Source organism: Ahaetulla prasina, chromosome 3 (genome assembly GCF_028640845.1).
Source record: "Ahaetulla prasina isolate Xishuangbanna chromosome 3, ASM2864084v1, whole genome shotgun sequence".
Lineage (NCBI taxonomy): Eukaryota > Metazoa > Chordata > Lepidosauria > Squamata > Colubridae > Ahaetulla > Ahaetulla prasina.
The window spans coordinates 128,700,260-128,718,117 of NC_080541.1; the positions used below are offsets into that span (position 1 = coordinate 128,700,260).

The 17,858-nt window shown below is 38.1% G+C and overlaps 2 protein-coding genes across 2 annotated transcripts in view; one reads left to right on the forward strand and one right to left on the reverse strand.

Moving 5' to 3' along the window:
• Positions 1 to 1,953: 1,953 nt before the first annotated feature.
• Positions 1,954 to 15,236, reverse strand: PTGS2 (prostaglandin-endoperoxide synthase 2). Its single transcript, XM_058174733.1, has 10 exons — positions 14,978 to 15,236; positions 13,199 to 13,315; positions 12,554 to 12,697; positions 10,221 to 10,364; positions 9,254 to 9,435; positions 8,500 to 8,583; positions 8,038 to 8,284; positions 7,051 to 7,337; positions 5,277 to 5,424; positions 1,954 to 4,858 (listed from the first exon to the last, which is right to left on the reverse strand). The coding sequence occupies exons 1-10, from the start codon at positions 15,027 to 15,029 to the stop codon at positions 4,455 to 4,457; spliced, it is 1,809 nt and encodes a 602-aa protein (XP_058030716.1). The 5' UTR covers positions 15,030 to 15,236; the 3' UTR covers positions 1,954 to 4,454.
• The window catches only part of PLA2G4A (phospholipase A2 group IVA), a 164,690-nt gene continuing 157,202 nt past the window's right edge, over positions 10,371 to 17,858 (forward strand). The window contains exon 1 of the mRNA XM_058174729.1: positions 10,371 to 11,591. The gene's annotated coding sequence lies outside the window, so the exon portion shown is untranslated. The remainder of the gene's footprint in view (positions 11,592 to 17,858) is intronic.

The following is a 17,858-nucleotide window of genomic DNA, read 5'->3' on the forward strand; positions in this document are numbered from 1 at the left end:
CGTTGATAAACAAGAGTAATTTGACAAGAGTAAAGGCTGCCTTGAATTCTGAATGTATTACCAAAACAAGATACAAGACAGCCACTAGAAACTGAAGAGAAAATTTTGGGCAAAAAGATTAACAGATTAACAGAGTTGGGAGGGACCTTATACTGTAGGTCATCTAGTGCAGGGGTCTCCAACCTTGGTCCCTTTAAGATGTGTGGACTTCAACTCCCAGAGTTCCTCAGCCAGCTTTGCTGGCTGAGGGACTCTGGGAGTTGAAGTCCACACATTTTAAAGGGACCAAGGTTGGAGACCCCTGATCTAATGCAGTCCCCTGCTCAAGCAGGTGACCCTACATAAAATAAAATAAAAATAAAATAGATAAAAATGAATGGATGTTTCTGAGAAATGCCCTCCAAAAGAACAACAATGGCTTTTGGGAGGCATTTTGGGTGTGTGAGGGAAAGGAAAGGAAAGGTAAAAAGGCTGTAGGTGTTTTGGAAGAGGAAGAGATAAATTGATAATAGGTGATGGCAAAAAATATCTTATTTCATTCTTTAGGCCCGTTTGTTAGAAGCAAAGCCCTTAACTACCAATAAAGGAGAATATTTATAGCTCAGAATTGAAATGAGGGGTCCTTGGTGCTCTCTGAGCTTAGTTGTTTCCTTGCAGATGTTTCATTACCCAAACTAGCTAACATCATCAGTCCTAGTTATGAGGACAGATATTAACTCGTTTGGGTCTGCAAGAAAACAACCAAGCTCACAGAGCACTAAAGATCCCTCGAGGCCCTAACTGGCCATTGATGGTAGGAGAGAGCTGCAATTCAGATTAGAGAAGGAAAGCTGATGTAAATGAATTCAAGTTTCAAGATGAATGAAATTTTGTGTATCAAAGAAGTCATATTAACAAATCTGTGTGGATTCCTGGAAAACTCCCTGTTTATAGCAAAAGTTCCTGTGTTTGAAAGAAAAAAGACAACCCAGGATTTGCAGACCTGCTGGCCAAGGTCCTTGAGTAATTATTAAGCATCACTTAGATACAGTATATACGTTATTTATAATACCCAGCTTTTATCCAGCATTGGAGAGCTATCATGATTCTTCTTTATTAGGGGAATTGATTTTAATGGGTAATACAGGATAATAGAGGTGTATAGAAACATTTTAAATTCATATTTCCAAACTGTGGACTACTCATACCTCACCAATGAGAAAGAGGAAGCCCATGAAGGAAACACTTCCCTTCTCCCAAGCAATTGAATTCTCAAGATGCTTAGTTGAGGTGGTTCCTTCATGTCCAGCTAATACTTAGAATTAATTTTCTCCATCTTACATCATCCTGCCAACAAAAGTATAGTCAAGGCTATGGTTTTCCCAGTTGCAATGTATGGCTGTGAAAGTTGAACCATAAGGAAGGCTGAGCGCCAAAGAACCGAGGCCTTTGAACTCTGGTGCTGGAGAAGACTCCTGCGAGTCCCTTGGACTGCAAGGGGAACAAACAAGTCAGTCCCAGAGATCAACCCTGACTGCTCTTTGGAAGGCCAGATTCTGAAGATGAAATTGAAATACTTTGGCCACCTAATGAGAAGGACTCACAGGAGAAGAGCCTAATACTGGGAAAGACTGAGAGCAAAAGAAGGGGACGACAGAGAATGAGGTGGCTGGATGGAGTCACTGAAGCAGTAGGCATGAGTTTAAATGGACTCCAGACGATGGTAGAGGATAGGAAGGCCTGAAGGAACCTTGTCCATAGGGTCATGATGGGTTGGACACGACTTCGCAACTAACAACGATCTTACAGGTGCCATTCAGAACTTCTGAGTAGAATTCATGGATTAATTTATTCATCATTAAGTTTGAAATCTTTCCCAAATTAGTGGCTCCCAACCCATTCCTAAGTGACTGCAATAATCAATTTTGAAATTCACTTTTGTGATACTTTTTTTTAAAAAAAAGAAACTCAAAAGGCTTAGTATTAAATTTTATTTTTGACATTTTTATGCACACTGTGAAAGTAAAAAATATAATTAAAATTATATCTTAATATAATTTAAATAATTACATCAATAAATTATACATTCATTTTCATTAATACATTTAAGAGGCCACAATTCAGAAAAAATCTATTTCCTGCATGGAAGTTATTTAAATTGTTCAATTGAATTCTTTTGTTTCTTGTTTTTATAAAATGTTCTGGGAACTGAAGAATTAAGTAAAAATATTTAATAAATATACACTTCAAATCCAGCAGATTTAATCATATACAAAAAAAAGTGTCAAATTTTCTCTGGGTTCCTCAACATCTTAGCTGTCAAGCAGCTATAATCTAAACACCCAACCAAGACCAGCTTGCTGAGATAAATTAGTTTTCTTGGGATTTTTTTTTCTCCTCTAGAAGAAATAGAAACCTATTATAAAAGAAAACTAATCTGCTTGATAAATACATAGAACAAATGCAGAAAAAACATCATTCTGCAGCATGGCATTTTACAGTGTAATACCAGTTATTACCAGGGGTGAAATGCTCCCGGTTCTGACCGGATCTTGCGATCTGGTAGCAATCGTGGCTGGTGGTCCGGCGATCCAGTAGCGATCGCTGAACCACCGGCGACACTCGCCTCCCGGGTGTCATTACTTCCACGGGTGTCATTACTTCCATGTGCGCGACTTCCGAGCCAGTAAGGAAGGTAAGTAGATTTCACCCCTGGTTATTACATAGCATTTATATAATACAAGTACTGTATAAAAGGTATGAAGGACAAACCGAACAATGAAAGACAAACAGATAAAGAGAGGCAACACTGGCCAAGATGAAGCACTAAGGGAAAATATTAAAATTAAGCATTCAGTTCAAGAAAGGGCAGGGTACCGTATTGCTGATGAAAAGACAACTGGAAAAAATCATAGCAATAGGAAACTTAAAGAACACAGGTGACCAATTTAAGTAAGACAGTGTTGTCTTAAGAAAAATTCAAAAAGTTGGGCATAATCAGAGATTCTTTTCTGTAAGTTCCAGTGATATAACACTAAGAACAACAAGCCTTTATTAAGAGCACCCTAAATAAAAGCCTTTATTAAAAGCACTCTTTGGTTATCCTGAGATTTTTTTTTCCAGCCAGCAATATTTTTCCCTTTCATTTTTCATCTTTTAGAAAGAATCTTCACAAATACCATCAAAGTTTTGTACTAAAGGGTCCAAAAAGTAAAATTCTTAGCAAGTAGTGTGTTAGACCCTATTAGATTTCAATATTTCTTCAGCCATACAAAATATTTAACATTTAACAAACATAATACAAAAAACCTGCATTTTTCAAGTTATAAGTCAACTATAGAAATCTATAATCTACCTGAACACTCACAATATTACACAAAATGTAGTGTTAAAGTGTTAATGTTGAACTGGCCTTCTTTGCATAAAGTGCAATGCTAAAAGAGAGATTCCAGAGTTCAAAATCATGCTGAAATCCAGCAAGAGTGGATTATCCAGAACTCACCTTGTCTCCTATGGGAGACAGGCTCTTCCCCACCATATAAGTGATATAGGAAAATAAAAAGTTGCCACATACTCTATGGAAACCTGATGGCAAATTAAGAGAAAAATGACTTAATGTCTGATTGTTGGACAACTATTGAACGGTTTAATATAAAAATGGGTTTTACAGGAATTGGGTAATCTTCTTAGTTTCTGAAAATAAAAAAGGATACAGATGAGAGATTTGAAAAAACTGAAAAACAAGTTGTATTTTAGTGGGGTTACTTGTTCCTATTCATTTAGTAAGGCAATATATATAGGAACTTAAACAAAAAGCAATGCCTTTTATTTTAAGATTTAATGAAAAAGATTTAACTAGTTAATTCCTTCAAGAAAAGGCCTTACCAAATGAATGAGAAATAGAAAAGTAGGGAGTTACGTACTTTTACAATATTATTGACCAAAAATTTATGATACGTCTAAATTGGGCTCTCTGTTAACTGATACAAAATCAGGAAGCAGAAAATGAATTATATATGAGAAACCATAAGATTTTGAAAACTGAGAATTTTTTGCATCCCAATTTCATTTCCTGAGTTCTCTTATCTCAATTAAGCAAAAGAATGATCCACGTCCTTAAAATAAAAGCACTTTATTGAATGAAAAAGAGCACTTAACCTGCTTTACCATCATGATGTCACAATGGGGAAAAAAGAACCCACTCAAGATTATTGTTTGTGTTTAAAGCAGCAAATCTGTGGTCCTTGATCCATTTTGGAATAGCTCACATATCTCGTTGTGGTACAGAAGATATGAGGAAGGAAGAGAACCTGTCTTGCAAATCTAAGCAACAACCCCTTCAAGTCAATGAATTAAATGCCAATGCACAGGAAAATATACAGAGGTCCATGGCAGCTTTGTTTGAAATATAAATAAATATTGTTATATAAATAAATTAATAAATAAATATACACCAATAGTGATTCCCCCCCCCACTACAATTCCGTTGAGCGCTCTTTGAGAAGTACAGCAGGGCTGATTTCATCCATCGACCTGCTGGATGCACTGACGTTATTTGTTGCCAGTGTCTCGGAGCTGATGACATGGAAAGCTGTGCCGGGGCAGCCCTTCACATTATTGCAAACGAGGCTTTGGAGTGAGGCTGTATTCACGATGTCAAAGCCCACTGCACCCCCAAAAGTACTTGGCTTCCAGTATTCAGGTGAGCAGATGACGTTTCCCATAAGACCTTTCAAGGAGAAGGGAGCCCCAAGTTCAATCATGGTTTCACCAAAGATGGCTCCAGGACGTGGCTTTTCAATAAGAAGAGCAGGGTATAATTCCATAGCATCAATATCACCATAGAGTTCTTGAAGTTCTGCAGCCATTTCTTTTTCACCTGTAATAAAGGTATCAGCATTCAGCACAAAATAAACTCTTTCTTCTTGATCTGGATATTGCATTTTAATCTTGGTGACCCAGCATAGAAGATAGTTGAACCTAAATCAATAAACCTGCTACTTTCAATCCCTTAAAACAAGGGTGATGCAATTCTTCTTAACTCAGGGTCATAATCTGCCTTAAAACATTGCAGAGATGGGTATTTCATTATTAAAATTCATGTAGCTAAATCTATGTATTTGCAACTCTCTCTGCATTTCCATCTTGATTAAAAATTATAATTCAGTGGCAATCTGTAGTGAAGCTTTTTAGGTTGTGCACCCTTTCTTTAATTGGAGATGCAAAGAATTGGACTGGGGACACAAGATCTACCTTTGAGATACACACATGCTTGCTTGCTTGCACCCATGACTTACCAGTAAGTTCTTCAAATGATGTGTAAGGTTTCAGCATAAAGAACTTTCGGTATTCATTCAAGGATCGGTATCTCATCTGCCGGCTTTGATCAATGGAAGCTTTAGCTACTTTCTGCACTACAGCAGGAAGATTCCTACCTCCAGCTACCTGTTGTCAAAAATAATAATATGAAAAATCATAATGAAGACACAGTACAAATTATATTAATTCAGAGAAAACAGTGTTATTCATTTAAAGACTGTTATGCTTATTATGCTCGCAAAGAAAAATAAATATGTAATAGGAAGGATAATATAATTTAGTATACCCTTGGCATGGATTTTCCGTATCTTATTTGACTACCAAAACAAAAGAAGACTGTCTATTTTTTAAATTAAACTGGTTTGGCTACTTTAGTCACATATTTGCATTATCCCTGAAAGCTACCAAAGTCTAGTTTTCAAAGAGAAATGAGTTAGGATTTTACACATACTCAGATCTGGTTTATTAAAAAGACAGATAGTTGGAACTCTTTTTGCTGATATCTAGTTTTATATGTTGAATGATTAAACAAATGGAACATTTCCTCATGTGTTCTGAAGCAGAAGCTGAGAGCATCCTCCTCCACATAAAAGAAGGATATTTTTCTATAAATATGAAATAATGAAATAGTGTCCTTTGGCATATGACTACTGGTAACCTCTGTTGCATATGCTACATGTAAAGGCCATTCTCAATATGAAGCATAAGAAAATCAAATCATATAGCTATCTCAATTAAAATTTCAGATAGTACCATACCAACTATCAATAGGGCTATTCTTTTTCTGTTCTTAAAAGGTTTTCAGATATGGTAGTGAGTTAACAAAGGACAGCGATGCTATTATAGAAGCTGGGAAGTATAGACATATATATAAATAAATGTCTGCTCCCTCATGTCAGTTGAAATGCGATTTTGATCAAGGTGGAAGAAAGGGTTTAGAAAATTTAGAACTACGCCACCTTCGGCATGACCTGTGTATAACTCATAAAATCATCTGCTAAAATGTCCTTCCTGTCAAAGACTACTTCAGCTTCAACCACAACAATACACGAGCACACAATAGATTTAAACTTAAAGTGAACCGCTCCAGTCTTGATTGTAGAAAATATGACTTCAGTAACAAGAGTTGTTATGGGACACGATGGCTCAGGGGCTAGGACATTGAGCTTGCCGATCGAAAGGTCGGCAGCTCAGCGGTTCAATCCCTAGTGCTGCCGTGTAACGGGGTGAGCTCCTGTTACTTGTCCCAGCTTCTGCCAACCTAGCAGTTTCGAAAGCATGTAAAAATGCAAGTAGAAAAAATAGGGACCACCTTTGGTGGGAAGGTAACAGCGTTCCGTGCGCCTTTGGCATTGAGTCATGCTGGCCACAAGACCACGGAGATGTCTTCAGACAGCGCTGGCTCTTCGGCTTTGAAACGGAGATGAGCACTGCCCCCTAGAGTCGGCAACGACTAGCACCTATGTGTGAGGGGAACCTTTACCTTTTAACAAGAGTTGTTAATGTCTGGAATGCACTACCTGACTCTGTGGTCTCATCCCAAAATCCCCAAAGCTTTAACCAAAGACTATCTACTGTTGACCTCACCCCATTCCTAAGAGGTCTGTAAGGGACGTGCATAAGAGCACCAGTGTGCCTACCATTCCTGTCCTAATGTTCCCTTTGGTTGTATTCAATTTATATGGCTATTTCATTCTTATACTTATATATATTGTTGTGTTTGACAAAATAAATAAAAATAAAGAATCTTACCCTTCCAGCCATTTGTTTGGAGAAAGACTGCACCATGTGAGAAAGGCCATGTTCTAACATAATGGAATTGTTATACATGAACTGTTGGTACGTATATTCTTGGTTTTGGATATGAAAGGTATCAGGCAGAAGAGGATGCCAATGGTAGAGGGTATTGAACTCTGCTGCTATTCTGTTCTGATATTGAAATCTCTGGTTGAAGAGAAGTTCTGGATCAAACTTCAGTTTGAAATGGTATCCACTTAAATGTTGCACGTAGTCTTCAATCACAATCTTGATGGTTTCTCCTTTAAGAAAACACACAATAAAATGAGCATTGCAGTTTAATTTCAATGACAGCCCCAAATACCTAATCCCACTATTCCAAAATGGTTTATTTTGTGTCTGGCAGATTCTGTACTGTAAATATGCCAAATAATAATAAGTCAATAATCCCAACCAATCTAAAAAAGTATCTCTAATTAACATTGTATTTCCCATGACTCTGTGAAGTTCAGATAGGGATTACAGGCGTAGTAACTATCTTTTCCATTTTTCTTTCAGCAGGTAATGCAAATTAATTATGATATGTTGCATTGATATCATAATAAGGAAGGTTCCTTCCCATATTCTCTCCATTCCCCCAAAGTTCCAAAACTTATTATTTTCTATTGGCTGACATAGTATGCTATTTGGTCCCTTTCTTTGAAAATTCTATAGCTATTCTAAATATACCTTTTATTTTGAGAGGGTGAAATGTATTTGTTTCTCACCCTGTCCCAAACCATTTTTGATGGCATACTTGAGATCACTTTCAAAGTCTATCCAAATTTACTTTTTGTTCAAAAGTTCCTTTACAGTTCAGCATTAGACACTGGCTTTATACAATGAACTTCTATTTAACCACTGTAGCTTGTGAATGCAGACAGAACCTCCCCTTTGCATTTCTGAATAATATTATTTTTTAGATTTCACACAAAGGTATATGTGAAATATTTGTTAAATTACCTATCAAAATTAGTCTGGCAGTCTGAAATAGTCGTTCATCATCCCATTCTGGGTGTTCTCCTTTAAGAATGTCACAGACCCGATTATGTTCCCGGAGCCACAACGTGGCATACATCATCAGCCCTGGAACCAAGCCAAAGACCTCCTGTCCTACAGAAAATTTCAGATGGTCAGGGATATGGGGTGGATAAATCATTTCTGCCTCAGTTTCTTTCACAGTAGGTGGATACATTTCTCCATTGATCATCTGTAATGAAAAAAAAAGTAAATGAAAAGTGCATTCTCATACATGCAATTTATAAAATACAGAATTCTGTCCTACTTAATGTTACTTCAAATAGTAAGCTGATGTAAAAGTTAGTGAGTTTGAGCCTTCTGCTTTCATTAGCTGCATCAGTCCTTTATATAGCAGCAATACATCAAGTAGAACTGAAGGAATTTCTCCAGGAAACCTAAACCCACCTGAAATTTTAGCTTTCCATCCTTAAAAAGTCTTAGTTTCATCTGCCTGTCCAAAGTCTCTCCATAGATGTGACTAAGATCAACCTGTTCACAGAACAACAGACAAAAAGGTAGAATCAGTCCTTAAACAAGACAGAGAGAATACTTATAAATACAGTGAATGCCAGCCAGAAATAATGCCTATAAAGTTCTAGATCTCTATATGATATAGTGCTAGGCAGGAGAGGGAACTATAAAAGAACAAATTTCCTTGAATCAATGGAATTTCAATAGCCCATGATCTCAGGCAACATTTGAGCACAATCCAGTTAAGCATTCTGAAAACTGCCAGTATTAACCTCGGCTGGATTCAATATTTCAGGTACTTAACTATATTCATAAAAGTTATATTTATAAGATGCAGAGTAAATGGTTTTCACAAAGACATTTCTGGCTCTTAGAAGATGCTGACAAAGCCAGTTTCTTTTGGATTAAAAAAAAATAGATACAAGAATAGTATACGTAGCACAGGTAATCTGAATGAATGATATGAAACAACTTAATTCTTTAAGGAACTGATTAGATGATAAAACATGCCACTGTTCCTAAGGAGAACAGATTAGTTGAGAGAAACTTGTTAGGAAGTATATCCTCTTGTTACATTTCTACTGCTCCAGTAGAAATGCTTCTCCAGTATTTTCAAGATACCGTAATTATTCTCAACACAGCATTTAACAAAGTTTTTGCTTGTTACAACTTATCTAACTAAACTTACCCCATGTCCAAGACCTTTTGTGAAACCTGGTCCTTTTTTAATATCTGTCTTGAAGTACTGATGAGTGAAATGCTGGGCAAAGAAGGTGAACATGATATTTGTGCCTTGAGGATCAGGAATGAATTTTCTCCTTAGCAAGAATTTTTCTACAATCGTTTTTGAATCTGGAAGCTCCTTCTTGCCTGAAATATAAAGCGAACATTTATTTTCTGGCATTTGTAGATGAAGAAAACCATTTTGACAATGCATTCTGAAACATTCCAACTTCTTCCTAAAATTTTAATAAGAAGGAAACACAATACTGATGTAGAAAAATTGAATACTTTTTTACAGATTAGAATTGATCCATGTAATTATGCTCCAGCTTGTCTTAGTCTCTTGTTTCAAATGGTGACTAATTTTGGGGAGCCCAGAGGAGCTTGCAACTGTGGGGCTGGGTAGTGCCCTGAAGGTTCTCCTTTTGCTTTACAATTAATTTTAACAGTGACTAATCATCCCTGTTTCTTTTATAATGTTTAACTTTTGTGTTCTGTTCTTATATTTTAATATTGTACACCATCTAAAATCTCTCTCTGAATGAAATAGGTGGTTCAAAAATGTGAAAAATAAATAAATGCATGCATTTGATTGCCATGATAATTCTGCAGATATATCCATAGAGTCGCCATACCCCATTTCTTTGACAAGTTTGGCATATTTCATTGGAAAAAATCTGCTATATCAACATCTGACTTTTCCTAATATTTAAAGTTGCATGTGGGCATTTGCTACTTATGTTTCATGGCAACTTGTTACTCCATTTAGCCACACAATGAGGAAGAAGTATCTGTTAACAAAGTCTTGTATCTTATAATTTCCTGATCTAAGTTATTTTACAGTTTTGGCTATTTGATCACAATTCCACTTCATTTATGAGATGAAGTACTTTTCCTCCAGTCCTCATGCACTGATCTGCTTTCCTTCTTACCTTTCACACCCATAGGGGTAGGGCAGTCATGATCCACTGGTGGAACAGCTCGAGCATAATAGGAAAGATTGGAGTAGACTTCCCAGCTTTTGAAACCATGATTGCTATTATAGGTTGGTGGGCTTTCAATTAAATGGGATCTGGCTGAAAGAGGAAATGAGAAAATTTTTATTAATGTAAAGAATATGCAACAAGCATTCATGCATTATCTCAAACATAAATTTGAAAAAAAGTATGTCTCAATAAGATGCAAAAATTAGATTTTGGTTTCATATTTTTTAACTTTCCAAGTTTAAATAATGCAGTTGTTCAGCCTAAATTGTATATAATATTTTGTCTTACAATTTTATAAAAGGGTCTAAATAGGTTTTAGAAATTACTACTAATTATCTTCCAGAAAAAAAGCAATTGGCAACACACTAAACCTTCTTCTACCAGCTGTATACTTCATGATAATACACAGAGACTGTACATTTCTTATCAACCCAACTGCAGATAATTTTGTGTGGGATTATAGAAATCTCTTCTAGAAGTTGTTTAAACCACTGAACAGGATATTCTGTACTAGTCACATATTATGCCAATAGATTTTATCTAGATGTTCTGATTCAGACTCAGTTCAAGCACTTAGTCTATAAAATGTTGCCAGAGTTTAAATATTCTTTATTTTTCAGACTTCCTCCTGACCTAACTTGTAAGAGTTTTAACAGCAGTTTTATTTTTCATTTCCAGGAAAGAAAAGAGCAAACTGAAGATGGGACTCTGTGAAAAATGGAGCCCATGAGTACACTAGAATGAAGAGGTGCTGGTAAACTGGATTTTTGTACTACCTGCTGCTGCTTTGGTGTTGGAAGTATCATGGCGCTTCTGGTTTAAAAGGATTATCTGGGATATCACCGTTGCCCAGGGGATGCCCCATTGGTGGCTCCTTTCATCTCTCCATTTTGCCCACCAGGGTGATATATACCTATTTATCTAGTCGTATTTGCACCCTTTCAAGCTGCAAGGTGGACAGGAGCTGGAGCAAATGATGAGAGCTCACCCCATCTCACCGCAGCACTTCTGCTTGCTGATTGTCAGATAAGTGTTCTAACCATGTGAGCCACGGCACTCCTATAATTCCTGACAAGATGAGAACCTCAGATAGAGCACGAGTGCTCCAAACAATTGCCACTTATGAAGAGACAAAACAGTCGCTCTGGTGGGCTTAGAGCTCTGGGAGAGAAAGAAACCCCGTCTCTGCTTGAACCATGGTCGGCATTTTTATGGACACTGTGTTCACATACTTCCTTTCTAATCACTTTTGGAATTTGTGCATTAGCTGCTTTTCAGTTGTTAGGAATCTTTGGATCCTAGGCCTGAAAACAGCAGGTGAGTTTCCTTACTTCTTAGTGATAGAAGTTACAAATATAAATGTAAGGGCTTTAAAAATCTTCTTTTTTAAAAGAATAAATAGCAACAGAATGTTGATTTTGGAAAATTATAAAGAAACTAGGAGTCCAGGTGTATTATTATTTTTTACTGAAAATTGATTTAAAAATGACAGACTATAAAGAATGATATGGAAAAAAAGATGTTACACTGAATATATAAATAAAAACATGATGTCCCTTCCAACTCTGAAGGGATATACAAACAACAAACCAAAAACAACATATAAGTTTCCTATATTGATTTACAAAAGAGATTTCTTACATTTTTGAAGAACCTTGTGAGAAAAGACAAAGGATAATGAAAAGAAACAAAGTTATTTGAAGGGACTTTTATTTGCTAGAAATAAAAGGAAGGATTTGTTTATTTAAGGAAGGTTAATATATATATCACTACTTTATATATGTCACTACTTTAGTCACTACTCTATATATGTTTTCTTTACTTTATATATGTCACTACTTTATCTATATATTCTTTACAACATTTGCATTTTTCTTTTCTGTTTTTGTTTCTTTTTAAGATTTATAAATATTTATTTAATATTCTCTTTAAACAGGACCATTTATTATTTATTAATTTTTATGCCACCCATATCACTGTTGCAGCGACTCTGGGTGGCTTACAAAATGATACCACATTATACCAAATGCATATATATATAAACAGAATTTCAATTTATTGTAGCTTTGTCAAATGCCACAATCAGTTTTTTATTAGCGTTTTTAATCAATGCATAACTGCTCTAAAGGGAAGAAATTGCTACAGCTGTGATTAAGATTACAACCTTCCTTACTTAAGGAACTCAAGATTTAAGAAAGTCACTGAATTCAATAAGACTGATTTCCAAGTATACAGAAACAAGATTAGCCAGTGCAATGTAATAGAGTGGGAAGACTTACACATTAGAATGTATCTCATTATGGCATTGTGGAGGAATGGAATGTTGTTGATTATATCCCAGATGCCTTTGAAGTGTGTGAGTATATAGTGTACCGTGTCTGGAGCAGGCTTTAACTTAAGTTTGAGCCAAGTATAAAATTCCGCTGCATAAAAAGTATAGAAACAAAATTTATTAGGAAACTGTTTTTATCAAGTCAGATGACTGTGTGATATACAGTAATTCAATACTATCTACACAAGCATTTCTCATTATTTCTTTTGCAGATTAGTTGAAAAAAAATGGTGTTCAGATTTTTTTAAAAAAAGTTTATTTACTAATCAAAGCACAAATATAATAAAAATGTATCTCTTTGATTTGTCAACATCAACAAATTCATGAAAGGTGTAGACTATTGGCTTGAGTTTATATATTGTTTGTTTAATTATAGATGATTAAAACTTTCCTGACTTATCTCCCTTAACCCTTAACTATAGTACAACCTTACCACTGAACACTGCCTTAAGCTACATAGATAGGAATCTTATTTTCAGACATTTAAAAAGAAGTCTATTCTTAATCTGCCCAGTCATAATCTACAAAGGTTATGGGTTTTTAAAAAAAATAAATTCATTATATCAGTTATAATATTTTCAGAAATACATACGTTTAGTGCAATTTTCTCCATAAAAACCAGTCCGTGTACAATCACATTCATATTGATCAAAACCTTTTGTCATGCAGAAACCTCGGTTTTGGCATGGATTTGAACAGCAAGGATTAACTGAAATAGAATTAAGATATATGAAGCAGTTTGAGTTAAAATCATATAAAGTCTCATTAAATTAGTGCCATCTGTGCAAATACATAAATCCTTCTCATTCAATGCCATCAGATCACTTTCCTCTATGTAGCATCTTGCTACATCTTTGAGATTGACAAACTTCATCCAAGGCACAAAAAGCCACAGGATAATTAGTTTTAGAAGCCAATATTTAAAATGTCAAAGTACTGAAAGGCCCCAAAAGTGGTTTGTGTCCGGGAGACAGAAGGCTATCATAGACTGTGAGTTAACTGACTGTTATAAACTACTTTGTTAAATACTTGAACATGCTTTCTTCTCCACTGATAGCCGTATCAAGATGATATGTTGTTAGATTTACATTCTGCCTCGCCTTCAGGAACATTAGATGATATGCATTTCTTCCAATTATCTACTTTTTCCAATCTTGTCCCCATCCCCAACACAGTTGCGGTAAGGGAGCATAACTTGACCAAATTCACCCAGGGAGTTGCCATGACTGAGGATGGATTTGACGTTGGTTTTCCCCACTCAAGATTAACATTTTAACCATTATATCATACTAGCTCCAGAAAGGGACTAGTTGGTGCTATTGAGGCTTTTCATCTAAGGAACTCTTTAGCCTTATTTGAGATGCCAACAATTGATCCCGGGAGTTTCGTAATGAAATGCTTATGCTCGACCGATGAGCTCTATGCACTGCAGTGAAATAGACAAAAGGGCTGAATATTAATTTCAGCACTAGTGAGGAGGACAGTGTCTCCCAACCACATCGAAGGATGCCAGGCTAACTTAGGGGTGCAGAAAATGATGTGGGACAATCATAGCTTAGCCCCCCAATAAGGATCACGGGCTGCTTAAGAAAGCCAAGCACCCACCTGTACTCCATTGAAATGGGTGTTGCCTTGCTCTTGGCTAGCTAATAAGAGATCAGCCCCCAACCTTTCTCGCTCCAATATGTGCCAAACATATTAAAATAGAAATCCAAAAGGTCAGGAAATAAAATGAGGAAAAAGCTGTGTTTATTACCGTGTTTTCCCAAAAATAAGACCCTGTCTTATATTTTTTTCTTGAACCCTGCAATAAGTGCTTAGCCTTATTGCCATGCGCTCAAAAACCAGATTGGGCTTATTATCAGGAGATGTCTTATTTTGGGGGAAACAGGAGATTTATGCCTTGTTGCACCCTCTTCCATATAACATTTCTGATTTCTACTTTTAACATATTTCATCAGAAAATTACCAATTTTGTCATGTCAGAAAGATACTTAAATAACAGAGAATGCATTTTTCTCTATGACTGAGCCCTGCATCTATGAAAATCATGATTTCCCCAAACCCTATACAACTATTTACACTCTGAGCAAATCCCACTAAATATAACAAAGTTCCCTTATACATTTTAGGTTTGACCTGCTTCCAGCTTGCTCCTATCCCAAACTGACATTCTGTGACAATTGCCATCAAACAACCAGTTGTTCTCTTAAAAAAAAAAAAAGTAAAGACTCCCTCCATCTTTATTTCTTTATTCCTGCATAAAGTTAAAGTCACCAGGAGTGAAAATAAAAATAAAATAAAAACCATGCCCTTTGTAGACGGCAAAAGAGAAAGGCAACAATGTGGAACAAAAATTACCAATACTGACCTGCTTGACTGAAAGCCAAGAGAGAAAATAAAAACAGGGCTGGAACAATCATGTCCAATTTTGGGTAGAAAACAGCCAAGCCGGCGTCCACTTAATTTCTCCTGAACTTTCTTACTCAAGCTGAAGTTTCGCCGCCGCCGCGCTTTTGGCGAGAAAACTATCCAGCTCGGCGTGACTCTGGATGCGATCCGGAGCACCTTCGGCCTTTATTCTCCCTTGGTGACTCAACTCTTCCCGTAAGGCTTCCGGGACCGCCCTTCATACGCAAATCGGGTATAGGGTGGAATACTTATGTTTTGGGATTTTCCTCAGGTGATTTCCATCAAAGTAAGCTTCCCCTCCCCATCTCCGAGCGGCGGCCAAATTCCGGGGCGGGGGGGGGGGGGAAGAAAAAAAATTGTTGCAAGAGTGGGAAGCATTTTGGAAAAGCACGCAACGCACGCCCTCCCTCCCTCCCTCCCGCCCGCGTCGTCCGTCTCTCTCTCTCTCCCCCCCCCCTCTCCAACTCTTGCCGCGGGAGAGTCGAACGCTCCTCCGGCCGCCAAGAAAAGCCGCCGAAGTTTTGTTTGTCGTCGACCTCGCACGCCCTGTTTGGGGCTTCCGTCTGCTGAGCTTGGAATCGTAAGGCTCCCATTCTCGTGCCTTGCTTGAGAGCGTCCCTCCGCTGATCCGATGGCTTTTTCTACGTTTGCCTCAAGCTTTCCTTGCCCTTCAGGGACCTTTGCTCCGTCGCTGTTCTTCGCCTCATTCCTAATTGGATGTGGTTCTCTCCATCATCCCCAGCCATCCTTTAAATTCCTAATTAATGTGGCCGCTAATAAAGCACTACTTTGTTGGCAAGTGACAAAGCGCCGGTTGGCTTTCCCGCAGCTCGGTTTCCCTTTTCTTTTCTTTTTTTTCGGCTGTTGAGAAGAACCATCCCCCCCACCGCTTCCGGTGCGAGATTTTAGCCGCTGCTGCACCGCGCTTTTTTCCTCCCCCCACACCCTTTTTTTAAATGGTCGCAATTCCTTTTTTTGGGGGTGGGGGGAAACACGCTGGTATTGTCAGGGATCCTTGGAGCAACCAAGGATTATTTCCTTGGTTTTAAACCAAAATAAAACCGCTTTTGAATTTATTTTATGTTTATTTTATTTATTTTGTCAAGCACGTATTAGATAACAGATATAGGTATAAACATGGTTATTAATACATGAAATGGATACGAATAAAAGGGGACATTATGACAGGGACGGTAGGCACGTTAATGCACTTACGCACGCCCCTTACAGAGCTCTTAGGAATGGGGTGAAGTCAACAGTAGATGGTCTAAGGCAGGGGTCACCAACCTTTTGGACCTCAGGAACCACTAAATTCATAATTTTAAATCCCGCGGACAACTAATATGATCTGCCTAATGACTGGCTGGGTGGGCGTGGCCAGCTAGATGTCACTCATGTGGAGGGGCGCTTCACCAGCCTCTACTCACCCCTCCCCTCCCAGCCACCCCTCCCTCCCCACACTCCTTAGGGCCCCAACAGGAGGCAGTTGCTGGAGCTAAGCAGCCAACATGAGAAAGAGTTGGCAAAACAGCTGGCTCAGTTCAAATTGGATGTGACCAAGAAGGAGGCTCAGTAGAAGCACCTCACTAAGGACTTCCAAGCAGAGGGGAGACCTGCGGGAGTGCAAGGCCAGGTACTGGTGCCTGGAGGCTCAGCGGGCTGAGATGGTCAGCCAGTTCCAGGCCATAATGCAGTCCCACTGGAACAAGGTCCTCCGGCTCTTCGCCACCAGCAGCGCTTCCCTCCAGCCTTCGCCCAAAGTCCAGCACCAGGAAGCTGAAACAGACCCCAAGTCGGATTTCTGTCCCCCTCCGACCCACACAAAAAGACCCTGAATGGGAAGACTCTGCAGCAACACAAATGTTCATTGCATGCATCTTTCTCAGGGTCCATAGTTTGAGGACCCCTGATTTAATGCAATATAAAAGTTGCAAATAATTTTTCTGTGGACCACTAACATTTTCTTGTGGAGCACCAGTGGTCCACGGATCACCAGTTGGTGACCGCTAGTCTAAGGTTAAAGTTTTTGGGGTTTTGGGAAGAAACCAGAGTCAGGTAGTATATTCCAGGCATTGACCACTCTGTTGTGAAGTTGTATTTCCTACAATCAAATTTGGTGCAGTTTATCATAAGTTTGTATCTATTGTATTGTTGTGGTTTAAGCTGAACTAGTTATTGACAGGTAGGACATTGTAGTGGATAATTTTGTGTACTATGCTTAAGTCAGACCAGGGGTGAAATGTAAAATTTGTTACTACCGGTTCTGTGGGCGTGGCTTGGTGGGAGGATGTAATGTGACTGAGTGGGCGTGGCCATTTTTTTTACTTTTAAAAGCATTTTTTCTACAACCTCTTTGGCCGAAGAGGTTGTACAAAAAATGCTTTAAAAAAAAAAAAAAAAAAACCTCTGATGATCGTGCAGCTCAGCTGGGCATGGGGGGAGGCAGGGGATTTTGCTACCGGTTCTCCGAACTACCCACCGCCATCGCTACTGGATCGGGCGATCCGGTCCGAACCAGGAGCATTTGACCCCTGGATCAGACCAAAGGCGGCGTAGTTCTAAGTTATTTCGCTTGTGTTCTTAAAGAATGCCTCTGTGGCTCAGACTGGTAAGACAGTCTGTTATTAACACAGCTGCCTGCAATTACTGCAGGTTCTAGTCCCACCAGGCCCAAGGTTGACTCAGCCTTCCATCCTTATAAGGTAGGTAAAATGAGGACCCAGATTGTTGGGGGCAATAAGTTGACTTTGTATATAAATATACAAATAGGATGAAGACTATTGCTAACATAGTGTAAGCCGCCCTGAGTCTTCGGAGAAGGGTGGGATATAAATGCAAAA

What these genes read in the sequence shown, in the direction of transcription:
- PTGS2 (XM_058174733.1), bottom strand. Translation starts at nt 15,029, where the DNA reads ATGATTGTTCCAGCCCTGTTTTTATTTTCTCTCTTGGCTTTCAGTCAA. An exon ending in CTTGGCTTTCAGTCAAGCAG is followed by an intron (nt 13,316 to 14,977) that starts GTCAGTATTGGT and finishes ATTCTATTTCAG; the next exon opens with TTAATCCTTGCTGTTCAAAT. An exon ending in AATGAGATACATTCTAATGT is followed by an intron (nt 10,365 to 12,553) that starts GTAAGTCTTCCC and finishes TTCCTCTTTCAG; the next exon opens with CCAGATCCCATTTAATTGAA.